Here is a 21,054-nt window from a genome sequence, read left to right as displayed (position 1 = left end):
TTCTCGGGGCCTAGGTTTCTCCTGGGTCAAGTAATACCAGGAGAGAGGGTCCCTTCTACCCTTGCCCACCTCCGCTCACACCACGGGGGAAGCACAGGCACCGCCAGCCCCAGGCGTCCACCTGGACCCAGGTAGGACCACAGGTCTAGGGGCCGTGGAGTACCTTCCGCTAACCAACCCAGGGCCCGACCAGGATCTCTCCCAGGTGGGCGTGGTAAGGATGGGGCAGGGGCCCCGGTGAGCAAGAGCCCAGGGTGACTTTACCGTGTGTGTCTGGAGGGATGGGTCTGACTTTACCAAGAGTGTTCCGGCCCCAAACCCCGCGGCTCCCAGCACACCTGTGTGACTACAGAAGGGATCCTGCTTCTCTGGGGGAAGAACCCACACTCCTCAAGAAGCTAGAAAGGGGCCTTGGCCCTGGGACTGAGCCCCCACGGGGAGTGGGGTAGAGCCAGCAGCCTGGTGGCAGGACACGAGAGGAGGTCCCTGGAGGGGTGGGTGGGAACAGCAGAGAGTGGAGTGGACAGGGGGAAACTGACAGCTTGGTCCATGGAAGTTGGCCCCTCCTGTCACCTCTGGCACCTGGGCTTGGAAGAAACGTGATGGAAACCTCTGGGGCCTGGAGGCCTGATTGGGTAACCTATTGGGTCACTTCCCAGCACACTCCCTTCTGCATCAGCCGCCTCCTCTAAGGAAGCTAGCACCACGCAGGTTTATGTGCCTAAGGCTACTCTCGACACTCCTCTTCCTCCAGGGAGCCGCCAGCTGGCAGGTAGCTGAGAGCTTTGTTAGAGTCACCAAGGGGCAGGTGACCTGCTGGAGGCTTACAAGCGCCCAGTGTCAGAGTCTGGGCAGGGCCTGGGGACACTCAGCCCGTCCTCTGGCACTTCTGTCAACTTGCTGAGTCCCTGACAGCTAAATCTGGCTCCCAATGAATACCTGTTGAATAAATTAACTCTACAAGGAAAAACAGAGACACTAAAGGCCAAAGAGGGAAGTGCCAGAGCCCGAGGCCCACGGTCAGGCCACAGCCAGCCCAGACAGACGGCGGACTCAAGGTCCACTGGGGCGACACAGGGCCTCAGCGCTGCAGGGCAGCCCGACCTCGGGGAAGGTGCCCCACACCGGGGACATGCACGTGTGAGCCCAAGGCCTAGATCCTGCGATGATTCAGGCCTACTCTTCCCCCTCCCATGGGCTTCCCTGGTGGCTCAGCTGGTAAAGAATCTGCCTGCAATGTGGGAGACCTGGGTTCGATCCCTGGGTTGGGAAGATCCCATGGAGAAGGGAATGGCTACCCACTCCAGTATTCTGGTCGGGAGAATTCCATGGACTGTATAGGCCATGAGGTTGCCAAGAGTCGGACACGATTAAGCGACTTTCACTTTCACGGCGCCCCCCCAGCCCCGCCCCCTGCCCCCGGAGTCTGTTCCCCAGAACCGCGCAGGAAGGGGGCGGGGCGCCAAGGCGTGACTAGGCGCCTGGGGTCAGGCCCACGCCTTTTAGACCATCTCACTAGGGCGTCGTCCGGTGGCCCCCGGCCCCAGCCCACCCACACGACTGCGGAAGACGGGGTAGAGGCAGTTTCCAACTTCTTGGGCCCAGAGAGGGGACCCTGCTCCGGGTCGGCGCAGGCTGGAGGACGGCGTGAGGGAGATGGGCTCGGAGCCTCGCCGTCCGCTGGCCTCGGCGAGGAGGGTGGTGGGGCATCCTTCTGGTGATCCCCTGGCAGCCATGGTAATGTCCCCGAGCCCCAGATCGCTCGTCCGAACGTGCTACGAAAGACTTAAAAGACAGTTGCCTTGGTGGACAGCGCCCTAGGGGCCCTCCGGGCCTGACGTCAATTCACGCCCACAAGAATCCCGTGAAACAGGAGCACAGCTAACTCATCTTACAGAGGAGGAAATCTCAGCCACAGGGCAAGCCACGAGGCCGAGAGGTCGCAGGTGAGCTGGCCTCCCAGGCCGGACGCCTAGCCCCTGGGCACCGGGCGTCCCCGGCCCCCGCGCGCGCCTGGGCAGGACCCGCCCGCTTCCTTACCCCCAGCGCATCCAGCCAGAAAGTCGAGCGCCATTGCCGGGTCCCCGGTAAAGCCGCCTTCCTCCGGGTCCTCCTTCGCTGGCTCCTGGCCGGGCTGGTCGCCGTCGGGGACCCTCCCTGCTTTGCTGGCCTGGAACTCGGCCTGGCCGCCGCCTTCTGGCACGGAGCCCCGCGCAGGCTGGGGTCTGGTGGCAGCGGCGGCGACGGCTCAGCGCGCGACTCCTTGCCGGGCGCTTGTCCCTCGTTGGCCGGCTCGCCGGCCTTTGCGATCTTTCGTGCGCGGCCCGTGGTCCCTCACCTCGGGCCGCGCGTCCCGCCCCTCCGGCCAGCCGGCCGGGGCTCAGGCGGGGCTCAGAGCTCAGCCAATGGGCGAGAGAGGCGCGGACAACGCCCCGGGACCCGCGCGCCGCCGCGGCGCTTCATTGGCCGGGCGGACCTGGGCGGACCTGGGGAGCGGGCGGGGCGGGGCCACGTAGCCGGCAGGCGGGCGGGGGAGGCGCGGAGGCGCTGCAGACAAAGAATGCGCTTCGTGCGCCCGCCCGCGCCGCCCCCGGCGGAGAGGAAGCCAGGCGTGCGCCGCCGCGGCGGGACGGTGTGGCCGGTGCGTCCGGGGAGCCCCGGGCCGGCGCGGCCGGGGAACTTCCTGGCGTGCGCGACGCGGATCAGCGGGGCTGGGGGTGGCGTGCCCTCGCTCTGGACCGGGGGCCTGGGATACTTGGGGCCTGGGTTCAGATCCCAACTCCACCGCCCAAGCTCAGGGTCCTTGCTTGCATAATGGGGACGCGCCGCGGTTAACGGAGGTGGAGCGCCGGGACCCTCCAAAGCCTGCAGGCTGGAACACTAATTGTAACACTCCTCTAGCGGCGGAACGCCCCTTCGGGGGAGTCTTCGCCCCCCCGCCTCCCCCCGTCTGTGCGCCCTCCGGCCGGTGGGCCTGAGGCTCCTGGCCTCCTGGCTCGCCGCGCAAGGGGCGAAGGGCGTGGCCAGGACCTCGGGGTGCAAACTTGGGGGAGCCGCGGAAAGCTGTGCGGAGGGGAGGTTCCTGGACTCGTCCTGGAGCCGCGAGGCGAGAGAGGCCAGATCGGGCGCGGTGTGGCCAGAGGGGGCGGTCACGGAGCCGCGGCTCTGGAAGGCCTCGGGGCCTGGACCGCCTGGCGAAGGGGAGGGAATGTGAGAAGGCCAAGTGGGAGGGCGCTGGGATCCGGTCTACGCAGGTAGCTGGGCGGCGGGAGGTGGGGTGGGTTGAGTAAGAGTTGAATCCGACTCTGCTCCGCGTCCGCTTTCCCCCATCCCTGGGATTGGCCGCTGCCAGGGACCCCTGCCTGGGGAGCGTCCGGGTCAGACTCCCCCTTGCCCTTCTCCAGCACCTCGTGAAGTTCGGACTGTTCGGCTGGGACTCGGCTTGGCCAGGGGCTTTCTCCCTCACCGTGAGTCAGATGACAACTTCAGGCCTTCGCCCAACTTCCTTCACGCTCTTGCGATCAGGACACCCAGTCCGGTGTTTCCGGGTTGCACTTCACACAGTTCTTTTATTTGCACGTTACTATTTCTGAAATCGTCAAGGAGGTTACCATGGATATACACCTCACGGACAGGTTTTAAAGATTATATATACTTGTTACTAGGGGATACCTGTCGGGTGCATTAAGTAACTATCGTGGTGATCAGAGGCCCCTCTAAATCCAATGATTCTGCATAGTTTCCGTTTATTCTTAGAATCGAAAGAGAACATCCATTGATCTGAGACCCAAACCCAGGTCTGCTGACTCCTAGTCCAGTGCTTGTGATGGCTGGTGGGCCCTGAACTGGGGGTCTGGAGGCCTGGGTTTGAATATCACCAGCTTCTGACAAGACTCATGAGCCAGGAAAGTGTGTGGAACCTAGGAGAAGCCCAGACCCAAAACCCAGGTGGGAGTTGGCCAGAGGCCTTGAGGTCATGGATTTTAAACTGGACAACCTACATCCGGGTGACTCACCTCTAGGAACAGGGGGTCCCTGGGTTGCTGAGGGCTCAAGGGGCAAAGCAAGATGCCTGCAGCCTCCGTATCTGTTTTTGGAGGAGAGTCAACAACCTTTGAGAGGAGAGTCAAGAACCTTAACAGGGCAGTAAGTCAGCAAATTATTATGGAACGATTGATAAGGAGACAAAGAGAACACAAGTGCCTTTAAGTTAATGTCGTGCTTGGGGCAGCTTGCATGAGCCCTGACTCCTGTCCTTGGGCCTGCCCAGCGGCCTGGTACGCAATAAGCACTCAATATTTGAGCTTCAGAAAGCTCCTTGGGGAAAGCTGCGTTTGGGCAGACCCTGCAGGCATCCAGGTGGGGGAGCCACAGAGGTAGCAGTGGGATGGATCCTGGATCCTACAGGTCAGGCAGGCGGCGCCCTGCAGGGAGGACTTGGAGAGGGGCTGGAGTGGGGGAGCCAGTGTTCAGGCTGAGGCTTGTTGGCTTTGGGGACAGAGGTCTAACAAGTGATCAGTAGAGGGGTGGGCTCTGGGGCAGATGTGCCCACAGTGGGTGCTGGGGGTCGACCTCCAACTGGGAGCACCCCAAGGGCAGGTCTCTGTTCATCCCAGAGTCTGCTGGAAACAGCGTTTGGGGAGGCAGTGAGGAAGGGGCGAAGGCAGGCACTGCTAGGGGCTGGGGTCACTGGGGTGTACTGCTGGCTTACTAAACCACGAGACCACCCTGAAAGCAGTCCCTCCCTAAAGAATCATGCAAGGATTTCCTTGGTGGTTCCAGTGGTTAGGAATCCACCTTGCGACCCAGGGGACGCAGGTTCGATCCCTGATGGGGGAACTAAGATCCCACACGCCACAGGGCAAGCAAGTTGGCGCGGCGCAACTAGAGAGCCTGTGTGCCTCAAAGAAAGATCCCGAGAGTCGCAACTAGGACCTGACATGGCCAAGTAACTTTTTTAAAAAAAGAATCATGCATTTAAAAAAGTGATTCCTGCTGCCTGAGAATCATTCACTTGGGTGGTACTCTGCACCGGGAGTGGGCATAGGGCAGACCCACCTCCCTGGCCTCCAGGGCCTCCCACGCAGCTGGCAGGGAGACCTGAAAGAAGTGAAGACGCCTTAGCCAAGGAAATGAGTTTGTAGGTGATGGGCCTGCGTCATTACATCAGCCGCTGGGGTCCATATCTGTTCTGCTTCATTTCCTGAGAAGATTACAGCACAGTATGTGCTTTTGCAAACTTCTCACATTCCACGGGGCCCCAGGACCCTCCCCATCTCCCAGGGGAGGCCGCCTTGCAGGGGGGCTCAGACCCCAGGCTTTAAGAGGTGGGAGGGGCCCAAGGCCAAAGCAGTAGGGGACAGCAAGGAGGGGAAACGTGCCATGGGGTACCAGGGGTCAGGCCAGGTCACTGAGAGTGTGTGGCAGAGATTTTGTTTTGCAGGGCATTTGTAATTCCTGACCCAAGACAGGTTGGGTGTGGGAAAATTAGAAACAGCAGCAGGTTTTAAAAAAAAGTCGCTACTGTTCTCACCCTGGAATCTGTTGAATTCAATGGTGGGAGGCTATTCGGCCCCTGGGGTTGGGTGGGGAGCGAGGCTGTGGGGTAGGGGGTGGGCTGAGGCACTGGCTGTGTTGGGCTCCGCCCACAGGGGAGTTGGGCTCAGCTGGAGGGTGTGCAGGGCGAGGCTGGCAGCCGCGGCAGGTGTAGTTTTAGGATGGGAGCCACTGGAACAGGTTCCAAAACTCCTGGGCACAGACTGGTGGGGAGAGTGGGGCTGTCAAATGCCTCCCACAACCCCCACTTGGAATGAAACCCAGGCTCAGAGCCCAAGGTACCTGGCCATACCCTCACAACTGCAAGCTCATTCCCTCCCCAGGGCCTTTGCTCTGGCTGTGTCCCCGAGGTGGGTGCACCTCCTCCCATCCTGGTACAGTCCTCTCCAGGGCTCAAGTCCCCGCTCAACTCTCAGCTCCTCAAAAGGGGGTTGGCTGCGGAGCTCCCCACCCCACCTCACGCCCTGTTCTGCCCCAGCTCCTAGAATGACTTTGCATGTTCCTGTAAATGTTTAACACCTCTCTTCCTCTAGAATGTTCGCTCCACCAGGGCGGAGACCTTATCATCTTTAAGTAACACTAAACAGGGCCTGGCACACAGCAGGGGGTGAGAAGGCCTGGGCTCTGGACTGTCCTGCCCTGTGGCCACAGGTCCCCCCAGGCCTCTGGGATTGGAGTCTCCCAGGGAGACAGCTAAAAGTACAGATTTCAAGGCCCCACCTTGGCCTCAGAGCCAAGGAGCAGGTGAGGGTAAAACCTGCGTTGAAACCGGCCTCTTCAGGGATGGAGACTGTCTCCCAGGACAAGTTTGGGGATCTCTGGCTCAGTTTTGCTTTCCAGTCTCCACTTGCACCCCTCCTGGCTGTGTAGAAGACCCAGCAGTGAACACGGTGGGGTGGGGGTGGCTTTGTGCCTGGGGTCTACCTGGACCCAGCACGGGGTGCTGATGAGCTGGCTCTGCCCCACGGGTCTTTCTCCCGGAGGATAAACGTCTTCCATCTGGATGTCCCTCTGGCCTCAGGTCCAGCCCACTCCAGGACTGACTCAGCCTCCCCAGTGAGTGAGTCGGCTCTGTGCCTCAAAGAGGGGAGGGCCTGGGACCCCTTGGGGACAGCCAGTCCCTGTCCTGGTGGCCCTTCCCGAGTCAGCGATGCTCAGCGTTCTGTTGGGTGGATTTTGCAGAGTTCATGTCTCTCAGTTGAGTTTCATCATCCTGAAAGTGGCACCACGCCGTGCGGTTTCCTGGCATCTTCGTTCAGTTGGACACAGTCACCGTGGTCCCCAGGGCCGAGTCCCCAGGGCAGCTGTGGTCTCTGCTCGCTTGGCACCCACTTGGCCGTGGAGGGAGTGGACCGAGAGGCCGAAGCGAGGGAGGCTCTGGCCAGATTGAGAGATGACCAGAAACTCAAGAAGGGGAGTGATATAAATAGACACGGCCAGTGCTTCTGGTGTAAAAATAGAGTTAAAGAGATCTGCCCGGGGGTGCCCCAGACACCGAAGGCCACAGCGGTGGACCCCAGCTGGGGTTGGGACAATGGGTCAGGACAGAGGGGCTCAGCCAAGCGCGGACACGGGATGTGCTTGCTGCCCACAGGCCTCGTGGAGCCAGGCCCCTGGGTCAGCGAAGGGGCCAGCAGGCCTGGGGCAGTGCCCTTTGGGGGCGCCCACTGTCATGGTGGGGGGATGGCTGGACCAGCAGATGGTCTGGGGCTGTCGGGCAGCGTGAGCGGGCACACAGGGCAGTGGCCAGAGGAGGGCAGTGTGCCCCTGCCCGGGCTGGGGTTGGGGCGGCAGGGTGAGGTGGTGTGGGTGGAGTTGGCAGTGGGGCGGGAGTGGGCGGGGTGATGCCCTGGGCAGGGAATGTGTGTTGGGATGGCAGGCGGGTGCCCTGGGGCTGGGGAGCGCTGGAGGGGACAGAGAAAGGGCTGAGAGAAGGGCCTCCTGGAACCCAGGAGCCCGCCGCGGTTCTCGGAACCCAAGCCCGAGCTTCCCTTTCCAGAACCTCTCTGGTGGGACGGGCTTTCCCTAGCTGTGTCCCTCCTTCCTCCTGTGGCTTCCTCAGTCCTGACGGCCCAGCCTCGGGCAGTCACCCACCCAGGCGGCCCAGCAGGGGCCACAGACCCCTCTGCCCATGCCACTATCTCCCCTCTGCCGCCTACCCTGTTCCTTCCGGCTCTGCCCCCTGGAGCCCCCACCACAGCCCTGTCCTTGGCCCCCTTGGGTGCCTGACTCCGGGCTCCTGTGCCATGCCCCCGGCGGAGGTGGGGGGCAGGCTTACCTCCCAGATGAACCCCTTTCGGGGCCTTGCTGTCCTAAGAGAGGGTCACAGGCAGGCCTCTGTCACCCCTTTGAGCATCTGTTGTCCCTGGGAGTGGGTTTGTGTGTGTCGAGGGGTGGTCCCTGGTGAGCCTGCCCTCAGGCACTTCCTGTTAAAGTGTGCCAGGTTCCATCCCTGGTCAGGGAACTAAGATTCCGCATGCTGCACAGTGTAGCAAAAAAAATAAAAATAAAAAAAGAAGTGCCTGTCTTGGCTTCCCAGCTCGCTCGGACAGCTCCTTCTCCGTGACACTTTGTCCCAGCCTCCCATCCTTCCCCAGCCTCTGCCCCACCAGGCCCACCGCTTCTGCTGGACATTCCACTGGACGTGCCATGCCCGCACCAATGAGCCGTGTCCACATACTCAGCTGGGGTGTTCCAGGCGCCTCCCCCAGTCCCGACAACCTACTTCTCAGCCTTGCCTGGCGCTGCCTGCCCGCCGGTCTCAGCCATGCTGGGGACGCCCCCTCACCCCCCAACAGCGCTCCAGTTCTGCCTGTGACTGGGGTCTCCCCCTTCAGGAGCACCATGGCTGCACAACTGCCCTGCGGCCTCCCCCTTGCTCTCTCTGGGACCCCCGACTGCGGGGGACGTTGGGCCCCTTGTGAGGACACGCGGGCAGTCCTGTGGGGAGCTCCATGAGGCCAGGAACTGAGGTCTCCGGCCAACAGCCCTGTGAGTGCGTCACTCTGGAGGGGGCGTTCCTCCAGCTCCGCAGATGGCTTCGGGTGGCCACAGCATGAGAGACCCTTAGCCAGAGCCACGCGTCTAAGCTCGTCCTGACTCCTGACCCTCAGAACTTGTGAGACGATGAGTGTTTGGTGTCAGAAGATGCTTCTCTGCATGGGGATAATTTCTTGGGCAGTACCAGAGAAGGAATGTACTCCCCAGCCAGGCCAGGGCTGCAGGGAGGCCGGGCAAGCCTCTGAGTCATTTTTGGATCCCCGCACCCAGCATGGGATTTGCACAAGAAGGTGTGCCCTGGAATGAAGGAATGAGTTATTGACAGCTGTCAATAGCTTCCCTTCCCAGATCAGCAGATCTGATAGGCCTCAGGCCTTGCCTTGACGAGAGCCTCATTCCTCAATTCCGTCCTCCGGGGCCTTGGATCTCATGGTGTCAGAGGTTACCTGATCCTGGAGAGAACCTCCCAGCCAGTGGGCCCCAGGGATGCCTCCTGTGCATCTGCTGAAGGGGTCACAGGGGGCTGAAAAGCAGGAGGGGCTGCACGAAGTGACCGGAAGGGCTTAGGTTACGGCTTGGGCATTTGGGAACTGAAGAGATGGGCCAGGGAGTGGGTGGGAAAACAGCAGGACTGGAGGCACCTGACCGCTGGCCCAGGCCTGCGGCTGCTGGCTGACACTCCAAGGGTCACTTCTGCTCCGTCTGCTGACCAGTGCCGGGGAGCCTTCAAAGTCCTTACCTGTGTTAGCTCTGCCTCAGGTGGCTGTCGTCCCTGTTCTCAGATAGGAAAACTGAGTCACGGGGTCACGTTAATCAGTGCCACCCGTGGCAGCGCTGGGCTCAAATTCCAGGTCTTCCCCTAATTGTCACTGTTGCTCTCTGGCCCGCAGTGTCCTCGTCTGTAACACGGGGATGGCTCCAGGGGCCTGGAGCTCTGTGCTGAGCTCAGATATGAAGACACTGCTGCTGCGGGGCGTGGGAGTGGGGGAGCTGAGGGCAGCCCTTCCTGTTGGCCCTGTTGCCCCAGTGGAGGCACAGGCTGGGGACGCCCTGTCGTATGCTTTGCGGTCCTGAGACCCTAGGAGCCAGGGCTCTAACCCATCAGGATGTCAGAGGGAGGCCAGGGTGTCTGGGAGGTCTCAGGTAGGGGGTCATCCACCCCCTCCCCTGCAAACCAGTCGCACCCTAGAGATGCTCCCCCACCCGAAGGTGGGTGCAGCCTCAGCTCCTGCCTGTGGCTGTGTGGTCTGCAGCACCCAGCGGGGCGTCATGGGATGCAGGCAGAGTATGGCAGGCGCCAAGCCCCTGAGCGTACAAACTTGTCTCCCGTCCCATTTTACAGATGGCGAAACGGAGGCTTAGAGGGTCACAGAGTGAGCCAGGAAGCCTCCAGAGTCTCCTGAACTCATCCAGGTCTTGCCAAAGAGCCCCATTTTCTGGAAATACCCACCTCTGGAGCTGGCCCAGTGTCCCAGCGCCCACTCTGGACTCATTGCCTGGAAGTCCCACTGCCCCTAGCCCTGCCCCTCCAAATCCTGCCAAGATGGCAAAGTGCATGATAGGTAAAAATAGTTCAGGTGGATTTCTCTGGTGGCCTAGCAGTTAAGAATCCGCCTGCCAGTGCAGGGGACACGAGTTAGGTTCCCGGTCCAGGAAGACCCCGCAGGCCGCGGGGCAGTAAGCCCGTGGGCCACGCCTGCGGAGCCGGTGCCCCTGGAGCCGGTGCCCTGCAACAAGGGGAGCCACCGCAATGGGAAGGCTTCACACCACAGAGAGAGTAGCCCCGTCTAGGCCAGAGCTAGAGAAAGCCCGGGCTCAACAGCAAAGACCCAGCCCAGCCGAAAAGAAATAAATAAATGTAAATTGTTCAGGGGTGTTTGACCCAGCGAACGCCCCTCTGAGAACGTACTCATTGAAACACAAAGGCGCCGAAGCTTAATTCCTGGAGCACTTTCTGTAATGTACAGGCGTATTCCACTTGCCTGTCCTCACATCACCCACAAGTTACATCGTAACAGTGATATTTATTCCTTTATTTCGGTTGCACCATGTGGCTTGTGGGATGTTCGTTTCCCAAGCAGGGATCGAACCTGTGCTCCCCTGCATAGGGAGTCTTAACCCCTGGGCCTCCAGGGAAATCCCATAACGCTGATACTCAAGAGCCACAGGTTTGGCTCCAGGAGTCTAGGGCTGGCTGACCCTTAGTCCTCCCAGAGCCTTCCGAGTAGACGGCAACAGAGCTGCCCTTTTACAGACAAGGACACTGAGGCCCCGGGGGACCTCACAGAGAGACCCTCAGGGTGAGGGCCACGCTCCCAGGCAGCCTGGCACAGCCTCCTGGTCCACCTCACGGGCTCTGTGGACGCGCAGAAGGAGTGAGTCCCCAGGTGCATGGCGTCCCGGATGAGCTGAGAAGGAAAGGCAGCAAGTCACAAAATAGCGAAAAAAGATGTGTCTGTCTGTGTCCTGCCGGGAGGCGGGGCCTTTGCCTCCATGCCGGCTGCGTCTCTTTGGTCTGGATGTCTTGTTAAAAACTTGAAGTTATCCCTCTTGTTATAAAGTGTAAGCACGCCTTTTAGGATATCAGGTTCCTCCGTGGCATCTTGGCCTGCAGCCCCCCACCATGTCCGGTGAGGCCTGCACCCCTTGTCCTGGGGGTCCTGGTGTCTGTGCCGTGTGTCTGTCTCCCCCTACAGGACCGCTCGGAATTCCTCCCTTGGGCCTCCTGGGGCCACGCGGGGTGAGCGAGGCTCTGCTGTTGGAGGAGGAAGCAGACAGCTGAGCTTGCTGCTCGTAACAGTGACCCTACGGGGTGGCCCCAGCGAGTGCCCTGGTCTCTGACTCCAGCCATGCACACAAGACTCAGAAAGGTCGCACCACTGGCCCAAGGTCACACAGCTGGGAGGGGTGGAGCCAGGAGCCAAATCCAGGCTGAGACGGCCAGTTGTCTCCCCCAAACAATGTCGGGGAAGAGCCACAACCCCTCCTGAGCCCAAACCCCTGCCCACCTGCTACCAAGGGGCTTCCTTGCCGTGTCCTGGGTCAGGTGGCGCAGATGACTCTGCCCTGGGTTCATCCATCTGTCTATCCAACCATCATCCACCATCTATCTACCCATCCACCCATCCACCCACGTTTCCATCCGTCTGTCCTTCCGTCTGTCAGTCCTTCTGACCATCTGTCCGTCCATCCACCCATCCACTCACTGACTCATTTTTTTCACGCATTTATTCAGCCACTCTCCCCAGGATGCCCACCATGGGCCAGGTGTTGTGGGCTCAGAGACAGATCCAGCCTGGCCCTACCTGCCAGCAGCTCAGAGCTGGCTGGGGACGTGTTCAGACCTGCACAGAGCAGCCTCAACAGTGAGGTGGCATGTTTTCTGTTTCTGCTGCGGCGAAGGGTAGTTTGGGCATGTTTGTTCAGGAGGCAAAGGGTGTGTGAAACTTGGCGACAGTGATCGAGAAAACACGCTTGTCTCATGCCACCTAGGGCTGCCCTCACACCCCCGATCCCAACCCTCCCTGCTCTGACTCTCATTGGCACAGACTGCTCTCTGGCAGACTCATTATTTAGATTATTTTTTGTGTTGATTGTCTGTCTCCTCCCCTGGATCATAAGATCCACAGGGAAGGGACTATTGCCTGTGTTTACTGCTGTGTTTAACTGCTGTGTTTATTGAAGTGGCCTGGTGCCTAGGATGTGGCATGCAGTAGGCACGAAGTGTTTGTTGCATGGGTGGGAGGTATGGGTGGGGCATGGTTGGGGGATGGTTGTGGGGATGGTTGTGGGGATGGTTGTGGGGGACATGGGTGGGGGCGTGGGTGGGGGGCATGGGCAAGGTGGGCTGTTGGGAGACCAAGCTGGGGCTGTGCAGATGGGTAGAGGGAGTGAATCTGAACATGAATGTCGAGGGGCTGCCCTCAGGACTGGGTTCCTCACAGGATGCGGGGTGCAGGGAGAAAGGCATCCATGGCGGTTCCTGAGCTCCAGCTCAGGTGTCCAGGGCCAACACTGCAGGAAGCATGGAACTCAATCGCTCCCTGTTTCTTCAGTTAGACCGTGTGCCTCAAGCTCCCTCACCGTCTGAAGGACTGGCCTCCGTAGTGTAGTGTCCCAGCTGGATGTGGTCTGCTCAGAACCGGCCTCTCCCCTCCCTCCTTCCAGAACCTGCGTTCCTACTAATGCAGCCTGCATGTTCGGCCAGCCACTCCCACAGGGACACACCCGGAGCGTGCCCCGAGTGGCCCCCGATGTGACGCGGGCGCCGGACTCCTCTCGTGGAGGCTGAGACGGAGGTACAGAGAAGTCAAGGGCCCGTCCAAGGTCTCGGGGCTAGAATCTGAGGGCCGGCAGCCTGGCTCCTAACTGGATGCTGGGCTGCATCTCTCTAAATGTCAAGGTGGGCCTCAGGACTGGCCTTGGACCGCCTGCCTCTTGCCCTTTGTCCTCTGTTGTGGCAGCTGCCAGCCTGTGTCCCCCACGCGCCCCACAGACACCTGGGCAGGAGGCGGGTCTCCCCCTCTGTCAGTGCGAGGCTGGTCAAGGTCAGCCTGCAGTCCACCGGTCAGGGGACAGGAAATAGGTGGACACGTGGCCCCTGCCCCAGGGCTGCCGTGTCAACACCTCTCCCAGTCCTGCCAGCTTCTTGGTTGGCAGAACACGCACCATGTGTGACCCTGGGCAAGTGCACAGCCTCCCTGAACTTCAGTGTCCATGAAGGGCTGCGTTCCTGTGTCACATGGGCGGTGAGAGTCTTGAGGGCAGGGCTCATAGGCCTCAGGGCCTGGCCCGCGGCATCAGAGAGGGGCTGGTTGGGTAGGTATCCGGTGATCAAATCTGGCCCTGCTGCCTGCTTGGCCCTGGATGAATCCTTTTTCTGGGCCTCAGTGGCTCCATCTGTAAAATGGGACCATCAGCCCTGCCTCCTCCTGGGTCTGTGACAAGGACGCCCTGAGATGGTGAAGAAGAAGGGCTTGGATAACTAAAGTGAGGGGCATGGCCAGGGAGAGGTCACCATCCTTTATGTGGTTCCCAGTGACCAGCAGATGGAATCAGCCTCTTATCGGAGTGGCTTCCCCTTTAGGAGCACCCTGATTTGGTTAAAGGCCAGGTCGGGAGCCCTGGCCCCTGGTCCCCTTGCTCAGCGAGCCCTGCTCAGAGCTGGGTCCATGCTGGGTGCTGGGGACTCAGAGTTGGATCTGGCTGGAACCCTGGGCACACGGAGATGGATATAGAAGCAGCAAGGGGAGTCGGGCCCAGGGTGGTGTGAAGGATGTGGAGGGGACCTTGGCCTGTGTCTGGGCTGCTCACAGGAGGCCCTGGCCAGCCTCCCTGAGGCTTTGTCATTGGTGGCCCGTTGCCCCCACTCCTTCCCTGCTAGCTGGAGCTCCCTGGGGATGGGACTGGGCTGCCTAAGCGCAGCCTCAACTCCGAGAGTGTTTGTTGAATGAATAAGTGAGGGAGCATTGACGGTTACGCAGACAGGAGCAACTCCAGGGGAGTCAGGGAAGCCCAGGGATGGATAAGGGTTGAGCTTGGGTTTGGAGAGATGGGGGGGCGTCACAGCCTCCCCAGGGGGTGGTCTGAAGCCCAGGCCTGCAGCTGGTGGGCGCGGTGATCCTGCTTTCTGAATCTGACGTCACCCGTGGCCTCTCACACACTTCCCGACACCTGGATCCCGAGGGCACTGGGACAAGGGTCCTTTGGGGTAGGTGGGAGGGAATCCAGGTGGGCACTGACCTGCCTGCTGCCCAGCACGGCCTCTGCCTCTGGGGCCACTGGTCAGCAGTCTCCAACTTCCTGTCCCCGCCCCCACCGCGGGTATTTAAGGTCTGCAAGGAGCCTGCGGGGAGCTTCGGAAGCCACCCTGGTGGTGGCCCCAGACCGACCTCTCAGGCAGCCTGACCCCTGTGCCTTCCCCGACACCCAAGCTGTCCATGGATTTTGTTGCTGGAGCCATCGGAGGTAAGAGTGGGCACCGTGGGGCCTCAGAGGGGGCTGTTGCTCCTGGAGGAACCGGGGTGGAGGGGGGCTGAAAGGGGGCGCTCTCTCCGGGGCAGCAGTGAGGTTTGAGGCCTCCAGGAAGTGGCCGGTGCCTGGCGGGGGGCCATGGGTGCTGGGAGGAGAGAGGAGTTTTCCCCGGAGATCACAAGGCAGACAGCCCAGAGCCCAGGAGGAGCTGGGTGGGGGTGACTCTGTCCCAGCCTGGAGGGCTCAGCCTGGAGGCTGGGCGGGGGCAGGGGTGGGGGTGCAGAGGGTGGGTGGTCTCTCCACCTGGCCAGGGGGAGGCTGGGAGTCATACGCATGGAGAAGGACGGGACGAGAGGCTCCAGGAGAGGGTGGACGGTGGGGACCCACAGGTCTGACTGTGAGGGCAGAGGCATGGTGGGGGAGGGTCCCGGATGAGCCTGGCACCCCCTTGGCTCCCTGGCTGTGTGCACCCGTGGGCCCATCCCCACCTGGCTGGGCCCCCAGCCTGTTCTCACTTCTGGAGAGAAGGCTGTTGTGAAAGCCGGATCCAGGAACGGGCTGTGATCCTCCCAGCTCAGCTCGCACAGGCTATTTTGGGTGAGGCGCCCTTGACCTCTGTCCTCTTGTGAAACAGCAGGGGCTGCTCATCAATACTTCTAGGAATAGCATGGGGTGTTCTCTTCAGAAGAGGTGGGCAGTGCTGAGGACGGGAATGACCTGGGCCCCGTCCTTACCAGTGGGCTGTCTGAGGTCCTCGCTGGGGGCCGGGCCTGAGGCCAACTGCTTCCCTGGACGTCAGCCCCCTAAGGAGCTGGGGCTTGACCTGCCCGGGATCTCACAGCAGGAAGGGCTCCCGAGTCCCACATCTTCCTGCCAGAGCCCCGGGAAGGCCTGGGTGGAAAGGGTTCCTGCTTTCTGCGACATAGGGATTCAGACCTGGGCCTTTTCCTTGAGGAACTCGAGTTCTGGATAGTAGCAAAGCCCTGTGACAGCCATGTGACCAATGTGTTTTCTGGCACAGGGGCAGCCCAGATTATGGGGGTCAGGGAAGGCTCCAGAGAGGAGGTGATGGTGTGGCAGGGTTTTGATGGATGAATAGGAGTTTGGTGTGGTATATGTAAGGGTTGTGCCTGCGTGCATTCTTAGTCGTTCAGTCGTGTCCGACTTTTTGCAACCCCATGGACTGTTGCCTGCCAGGCTCCTCTGTCCATGGGATTTCCTAGGCAAGAATGCTGGCGTGGGTTGCCATTTCCTCCTCCCCACAGGATCTTTCCAATGCAGGGGTTGAACACGTGGCTCCTGCCATGTCTCCTGCATGGCAGGCGGGTTCTTTACCACTGAGCCACCTGGGAAGCCCATATGTAAGGGTCGAGGAAGGTAATTCTCCTCAAGTCAGTGAGTCATTTTTTGGCTTAATTCTTTTTGTTCCTTCACTCATTCATTCATTCACTTTATTATTTCATTCACACATATTTACTGAGTCCTGGGATACATTATAAATAGGGCACAGCCCCCACATGACTTACTGTTTTCAGGTAGCCTTCACCGAGAACCCCCCCTTCCCAGGATGAAAGCCCAGGGACCTGCCCACTCTCTGTCTTCTGTGTGGCAGTGCCAGGGGCTTGGACCTTGAGAACCCGGTGTTAGGAAAGGAGAAAGGGAAAGAAGGTGGCACCTGTCCTCTTGGCAGGAGGCAGAGAGCCCTGGTCCAGGAAGCCTCGAGTTCTACTCCGTCTCATGCAAACTTGTGCTTCCAGCAATCCCTCTCAGAGGCCTGGTGACCTGGGCTTTCTCCCCCTGCAGCCTCTGCCTGGGCTGTGCCCGCTCCGTCACCCCCCGCAGCTATGAGGTGCAACGGCCTCCTGGCTTGCAGACAGACCCTTCACAGACTGAGGCTTGAGCATGAACTAGGAGACAGGGCCCAGCAAACAGACCAATTCTTCTGAAATGTGACGCCGGAGGGGAGGCTGTGGAGCACCTTTGCCTCTCAGAAGGAGGGTCCAGTGGGCCAAGACTCAGAAGGAGAGACCACCGGCAGCCTGGCTGACATCATGTTACCTCTCTGAGCCTCAGTTTCCTCATCTGTAAAATGGGGGTTGCTCTCCCCCACTGTTGAGACATGGTGTGGACAAGAAGAGCCTGTGGGGTCTCTCTCAGTGGGAGCATGGTCAGGGTCCCTCTCCTTCGCTGAGATGGCTCAGTCTCCTGCTCTCCTCACCAGCTCCCCTGGTTTTCTGACAGGTGTCTGCGGTGTTGCTGTGGGCTACCCCCTGGACACGGTGAAGGTACGGTCATTGCCAGGCCCCTGCCACCCACCCCAAGGTCCCTGCCTGGGCTTAGGTTCCCATCTATGGCCTGAAGGACTTTCTAGCCTGCTGGTCAGACCCCGTCTCTCTCCACCCTCCCCTTGGGTACTTAGGGCCATCAGTGCCCCCTTCTCCCTGCTGAGACTCAGGTCGCTCACCTTAAAGGGGGGTATTGTCACTGCCCTGCCCACAGCATGGCTGCGACCATCAGGGATTGGCTCTTGCCCTCCCCCGGGGCCTGCTGACCTCGCCCCAGGCCTGGAGCCACCCCTTCCTGAAGCCCACTTCTCCCACAGGTCAGGATCCAGACGGAGCCCAAGTACACGGGCATCTGGGCCTGCGTCCGGGACACGTATCACCGAGAGCGGGTAGGCCCGGGGCCAGGGTCATGGGCAGGGGGTGGACTCTGGGGCCGCCACTCACCAGCCAGCCTGGCAATCCTGAGCTCCTTTCCGAGCCTCAGTTCTCACACCTTCCAAACGCGAATAGCTGTACCAGCCCCCCGAATTCCTCTGAGGACGAGAGTTGTGGTTCTGGCACATAGGAGGCGCTCAGAGTGAGGTCCTGCCTCCAGGAGAGGGTCTGGAGGGGGCATCTGGGACTTCAAAGGTCAGAGGAGGACTCACCAGGCGGGGCACCCCTCAAAGACTGCTGGGTGGAGTCACCAGGGGTCCAGCTCAGAGGCCCATCTGGAGGAGGGGTCTCAGGGACACTTGTCAAAGTGAACTTGGGAACTGGTGCAGGCCTGAGGGGAGCGAAAGAGAAATAGCAGTGGCCAAGCTGCTAGTCCAGCACCACTATCGTCACAGCAGCCCCAGGGCGGGCCTGGCCTCCGGGGTGTTACAATCCCCACTTTACAGCTGAGGAAACTGAGGCTGCCTTGCTGAGGTCCCACTACGGGGGGGTGAGAGGTGAGAGCCGCTCCTTGGTCCAGGGGCCCCAAGGGCAGCTGTACCTCCTGCCCCCACTGCTGGCCGGGCCTCCGGCCTGACTCGGGCCTCGGGTCCTCTGCACCTGCCGCCAGGTGCGGGGCTTCTACAGGGGCCTCTCGCTGCCCGTGTGCACCGTGTCCCTGGTCTCATCCGTGTCCTTCGGCACCTACCGCCACTGCCTCGCACACATCTGCCGGTTCCGTTACGGCAGCGCCGACGCCAAGCCCGCCAAGACCGACATCACGCTCTCGGGGTTTGCCTCTGGCCTCGTCCGCGTGAGTAGGGGCAGGGTGAGGGGGTTGGGGGACCCCAGTTGGGGGGAGAGGTGGATGGAGGCTGGCGGACTGTAGCTGAGGACGCAGCTGACTTGGTAACCGGGGGCAGGCTAGGGGGCCTCCCTGAGCTTCTGTCTCTTCATCTATAAGAGGCGTGCTGAGGTCACACATGTGAAGCCCCCAGCCTGGGGGGCTAACCAGTAGGAGCACTCACGAGATGGCAGCCAGTAGTATGAGTAAAATGATGCCATGGTATTAACATGTTAGTGTTGTCAATGCTCACATTGTGTTGTATTACTCTTCAGTTCAGTTCAGTCCAGTCACTCAGTTGTGTCCGACTCTTTGCGACCCCATGAACCGCAGCACGCCAGGCCTCCCTGTCCATCACCAACTCCCGGAGTCCACCCAAACCCATGCCCATTGAGTCGGTGATGCCATCCAACCATCTCATCCTCTGTCGTCCCCTTCTCCTCCTGCCCTCAATCTTTCCCAGCATCACGGTCTTTTCAAATGAGTCAGTTCTTCGCATTAGGTGGCCAAAGTATTGGAGTTTCAGCTTCAACATCAGTCCTTCCAATGAACACCCAGGACTGATCTCCTTTAGGATGGACTGGTTGAATCTTGCAGTCCGAGGGACTCTCAAGAGTCTTCTCCAACACCACAGTTCAAAAGCATCAATTCTTCGGTGCTCAGCTTTCTTCACCGTCCAACTCTCACATCCATACATAACCACTGGAAAAACCATAGCCTTGACTAGATGGACCTTTGTTGGCAAAGTAATGTCTCTGCTTTTTAATATGCTAAGTTGGTCATAACTTTCCTTCCAAGGAGTAAGCATCTTTTAATTTCATGGCTGCAATCACCATCTGCAGTGATTTTGGAGCCCAGAAAAATAAAGTCTGACACTGTTTCCACTGTTTGCCCATCTATCTGCCATGAAGTGATGGGACCGGGTGCCATGATCTTAGTTTTCTGAACGTTGAGCTTTAAGCCAACTTTTTCACTCTCCTCTTTCACTTTCATCAAGAGTTAATTGATGCGTTAGTTAAATAACACATTAATACGTCAATCCCTGGGTCAGGAAGATCCCCTGGAGGAGGAAATGGCAACCCACCCCAGTATTCTTGCCTGGAGAATCCCATGGACAGAGGAGCCTGGTGGGCGACAGTCCGTGGGGTCTTACAGAGTCGGACACAACCGACAGCCCACAGTGCTTTAGCAGCAGCAGTCATGAACAGATGAATGATGAGACCGAGCACTTTCATGAACTGGAGTCACACTGACCCGACACCTACTGTGTATCGGGTGCTCTGCCAGCAGGGGATGTGCAGCTGAAGGAAGGGCTGGCTCCGGCTGGGTGGGCAGAGCTGGCTTTGAACCCGCCCCACCGTGGCCCGTGGGCAAGCCTAGAGCTTCCCGGGGCTCACGCTCCCCTGGAGGGCACTGTGGGCCGCGGAAGGTAAGGGAGCCCCGGGGCAGGGCTCGTGGGCGGCACTGCCTCCTCACCGTGCCCCACTCCCCCAGGTGTTCCTGACCTCGCCCACCGAGGTGGCCAAGGTCCGCCTGCAGACGCAGACGCAGGCACAGCAGCAGCGGCGGCGGCCCTCAGCCTCGGGGCCCTCGGTGCCCTTGGCTGGGCCCCCCACCTGTCCCGTGCCCGCCGCGGGTCCGCCGCCCGGGCCCAAGTACCACGGGCCGCTGCACTGCCTGGCCACGGTGGCCCGGGAGGAGGGGCTGTGCGGCCTCTACAAGGGCAGCTCAGCCCTGCTCTTCCGGGACGGGCACTCCTTTGCCACCTACTTCCTCTCGTACGCCATTCTCTGTGAGTGGCTGACTCCCGCTGGCCGCAGCCGGCCAGGTGAGCGGGGGCCTGGGGTCCGGGATGGTGCGGGGTGGGGGTGTGTGCAGGGGGGTGGTCAGCTCAGCCAGCGTTGTGGCCTCGAGAGGAGACAGGTTGAGGCTGCACTGGCCCCCAGGGCCCCTAGGTGGGGATGCTCGTGGCCCCCAGGTGAGATGCTTGTGGACCCCAACACGAGTCAGGACAGGCCTGCTCTGGGTGGCGGTGGACAGGTCACATGGGTGGCGAGAGCCCAGGGCACCCTCACGGCCAGGAGGCCCTGGCCTGGGTTCCCGCGCCCCCTGCCGTCTCCCCGGTGCGGCTTCTAACTGAGGCACGCATGCGCTCTCCCCGCAGATGTCTCGGGTGTGCTGGTGGCGGGTGGGTGTGCCGGGACGCTGGCCTGGGCCGTGGCCACTCCCATGGACGTGATCAAGGCGCGCCTGCAGGCAGACGGCCGGGGCCAGCAGCGCTACCGGGGCCTCCTGCACTGCGTGGTGACCAGCGTTCGGGAGGAGGGGCCACGCGTGCTCTTCAAGGGGCTGTTGCTCAACTGCTGTCGTGCCTTCCCTGTCAACATGGTGGTGTTCGTGGCCTACGAGGCCGTGCTGAGGCTCACACGGGGCCTGCTCACATAGCTGGTGTCCCCCACCCACCCCGGGGGCGGGGCCAACCTGCCAAGAGCTCCCAGGGGGGCCGCAAGGAGCTAGAGGAGGCGGAGGGGAGTGCAAGGGTCTGGACCCAGGGGGCTACTACCCCTCAGCACTGCCAGAGCCTCCCCGCCTGGCAATGGACTGGTTGACCTGAGGGTCAGAGCCAGGGAGGAGAGGGTGGGCCCAGGGATGAGGATGTGTTGGCCCAGGGCCGTCTGTGCATTTGGTCAGTGGGTCCGTCCCTGGCTTCCCTTTCAGCCTTCCCCGCCTGCCTGTCTTCAGGGCACCCCTGTGTCTGCCTGACACCCCCTTCTACACCCCACCCCTCCTCAGTCAGCTCTCCCTGCGGTGCGGGCCGCTCTTCAGGCTTGGGACCTGGGCACGGCCGTCAGGCGCCCGCCTGCTCGGTCCCAGAACCGGGCAGCCCCGGGAGCTTGGTGTGAAGCCTGGTCCCCCCCGCTCTGCCCGCAGAGCCAGGACTCAGCGGGGAGCTGTTGCTAATAAAACGTTTTTCTCAGGCTG

General features: G+C 60.9%; 2 protein-coding genes across 3 annotated transcripts in view; one reads left to right on the top strand and one right to left on the bottom strand.

Moving 5' to 3' along the window:
* The window catches only part of SLC25A29 (solute carrier family 25 member 29), a 13,239-nt gene extending 10,886 nt beyond the window's left edge, over nt 1-2,353 (bottom strand). The window contains exon 1 of the mRNA XM_081549728.1: nt 2,041-2,353. Coding sequence (XP_081405854.1) covers nt 2,041-2,074 — 34 coding nt within the window. The 5' untranslated portion in view covers nt 2,075-2,353. The remainder of the gene's footprint in view (nt 1-2,040) is intronic.
* Nucleotides 1,451-21,054, top strand: SLC25A47 (solute carrier family 25 member 47). 2 transcript variants are annotated; one of them, XM_081549730.1, is made up of 8 exons: nt 1,451-1,946; nt 12,724-12,854; nt 14,389-14,523; nt 16,771-16,814; nt 17,132-17,203; nt 17,860-18,042; nt 19,567-19,900; nt 20,237-21,054. In XM_081549730.1, the coding sequence occupies exons 3-8, from the start codon at nt 14,496-14,498 to the stop codon at nt 20,515-20,517; spliced, it is 942 nt and encodes a 313-aa protein (XP_081405856.1). In that variant the 5' UTR covers nt 1,451-1,946; nt 12,724-12,854; nt 14,389-14,495; the 3' UTR covers nt 20,518-21,054. The 2 variants fall into 2 exon arrangements, with proteins under 2 accessions (XP_081405856.1, XP_081405855.1); XM_081549729.1 differs by lacking the exon at nt 1,451-1,946 and adding an exon at nt 2,537-2,641.

Source organism: Giraffa tippelskirchi, chromosome 12 (assembly GCF_054371585.1).
Source record: "Giraffa tippelskirchi isolate mGirTip1 chromosome 12, T2T-mGirTip1v1.2.pri, whole genome shotgun sequence".
NCBI classification, from domain to species: domain Eukaryota; kingdom Metazoa; phylum Chordata; class Mammalia; order Artiodactyla; family Giraffidae; genus Giraffa; species Giraffa tippelskirchi.
This window is presented reverse-complemented; position numbering and strand designations above follow the sequence as displayed.

Excerpts from the sequence above, each read along its gene's own strand:
- SLC25A47 (XM_081549730.1), top strand. The coding sequence starts at position 14,496 with ATGGATTTTGTTGCTGGAGCCATCGGAG. Across the intron at positions 18,043-19,566 it reads TTGCCTCTGGCCTCGTCCGC|GTGTTCCTGACCTCGCCCAC; the intron begins GTGAGTAGGGGC and ends CCACTCCCCCAG. Across the intron at positions 19,901-20,236 it reads CGCTGGCCGCAGCCGGCCAG|ATGTCTCGGGTGTGCTGGTG; the intron begins GTGAGCGGGGGC and ends CTCTCCCCGCAG.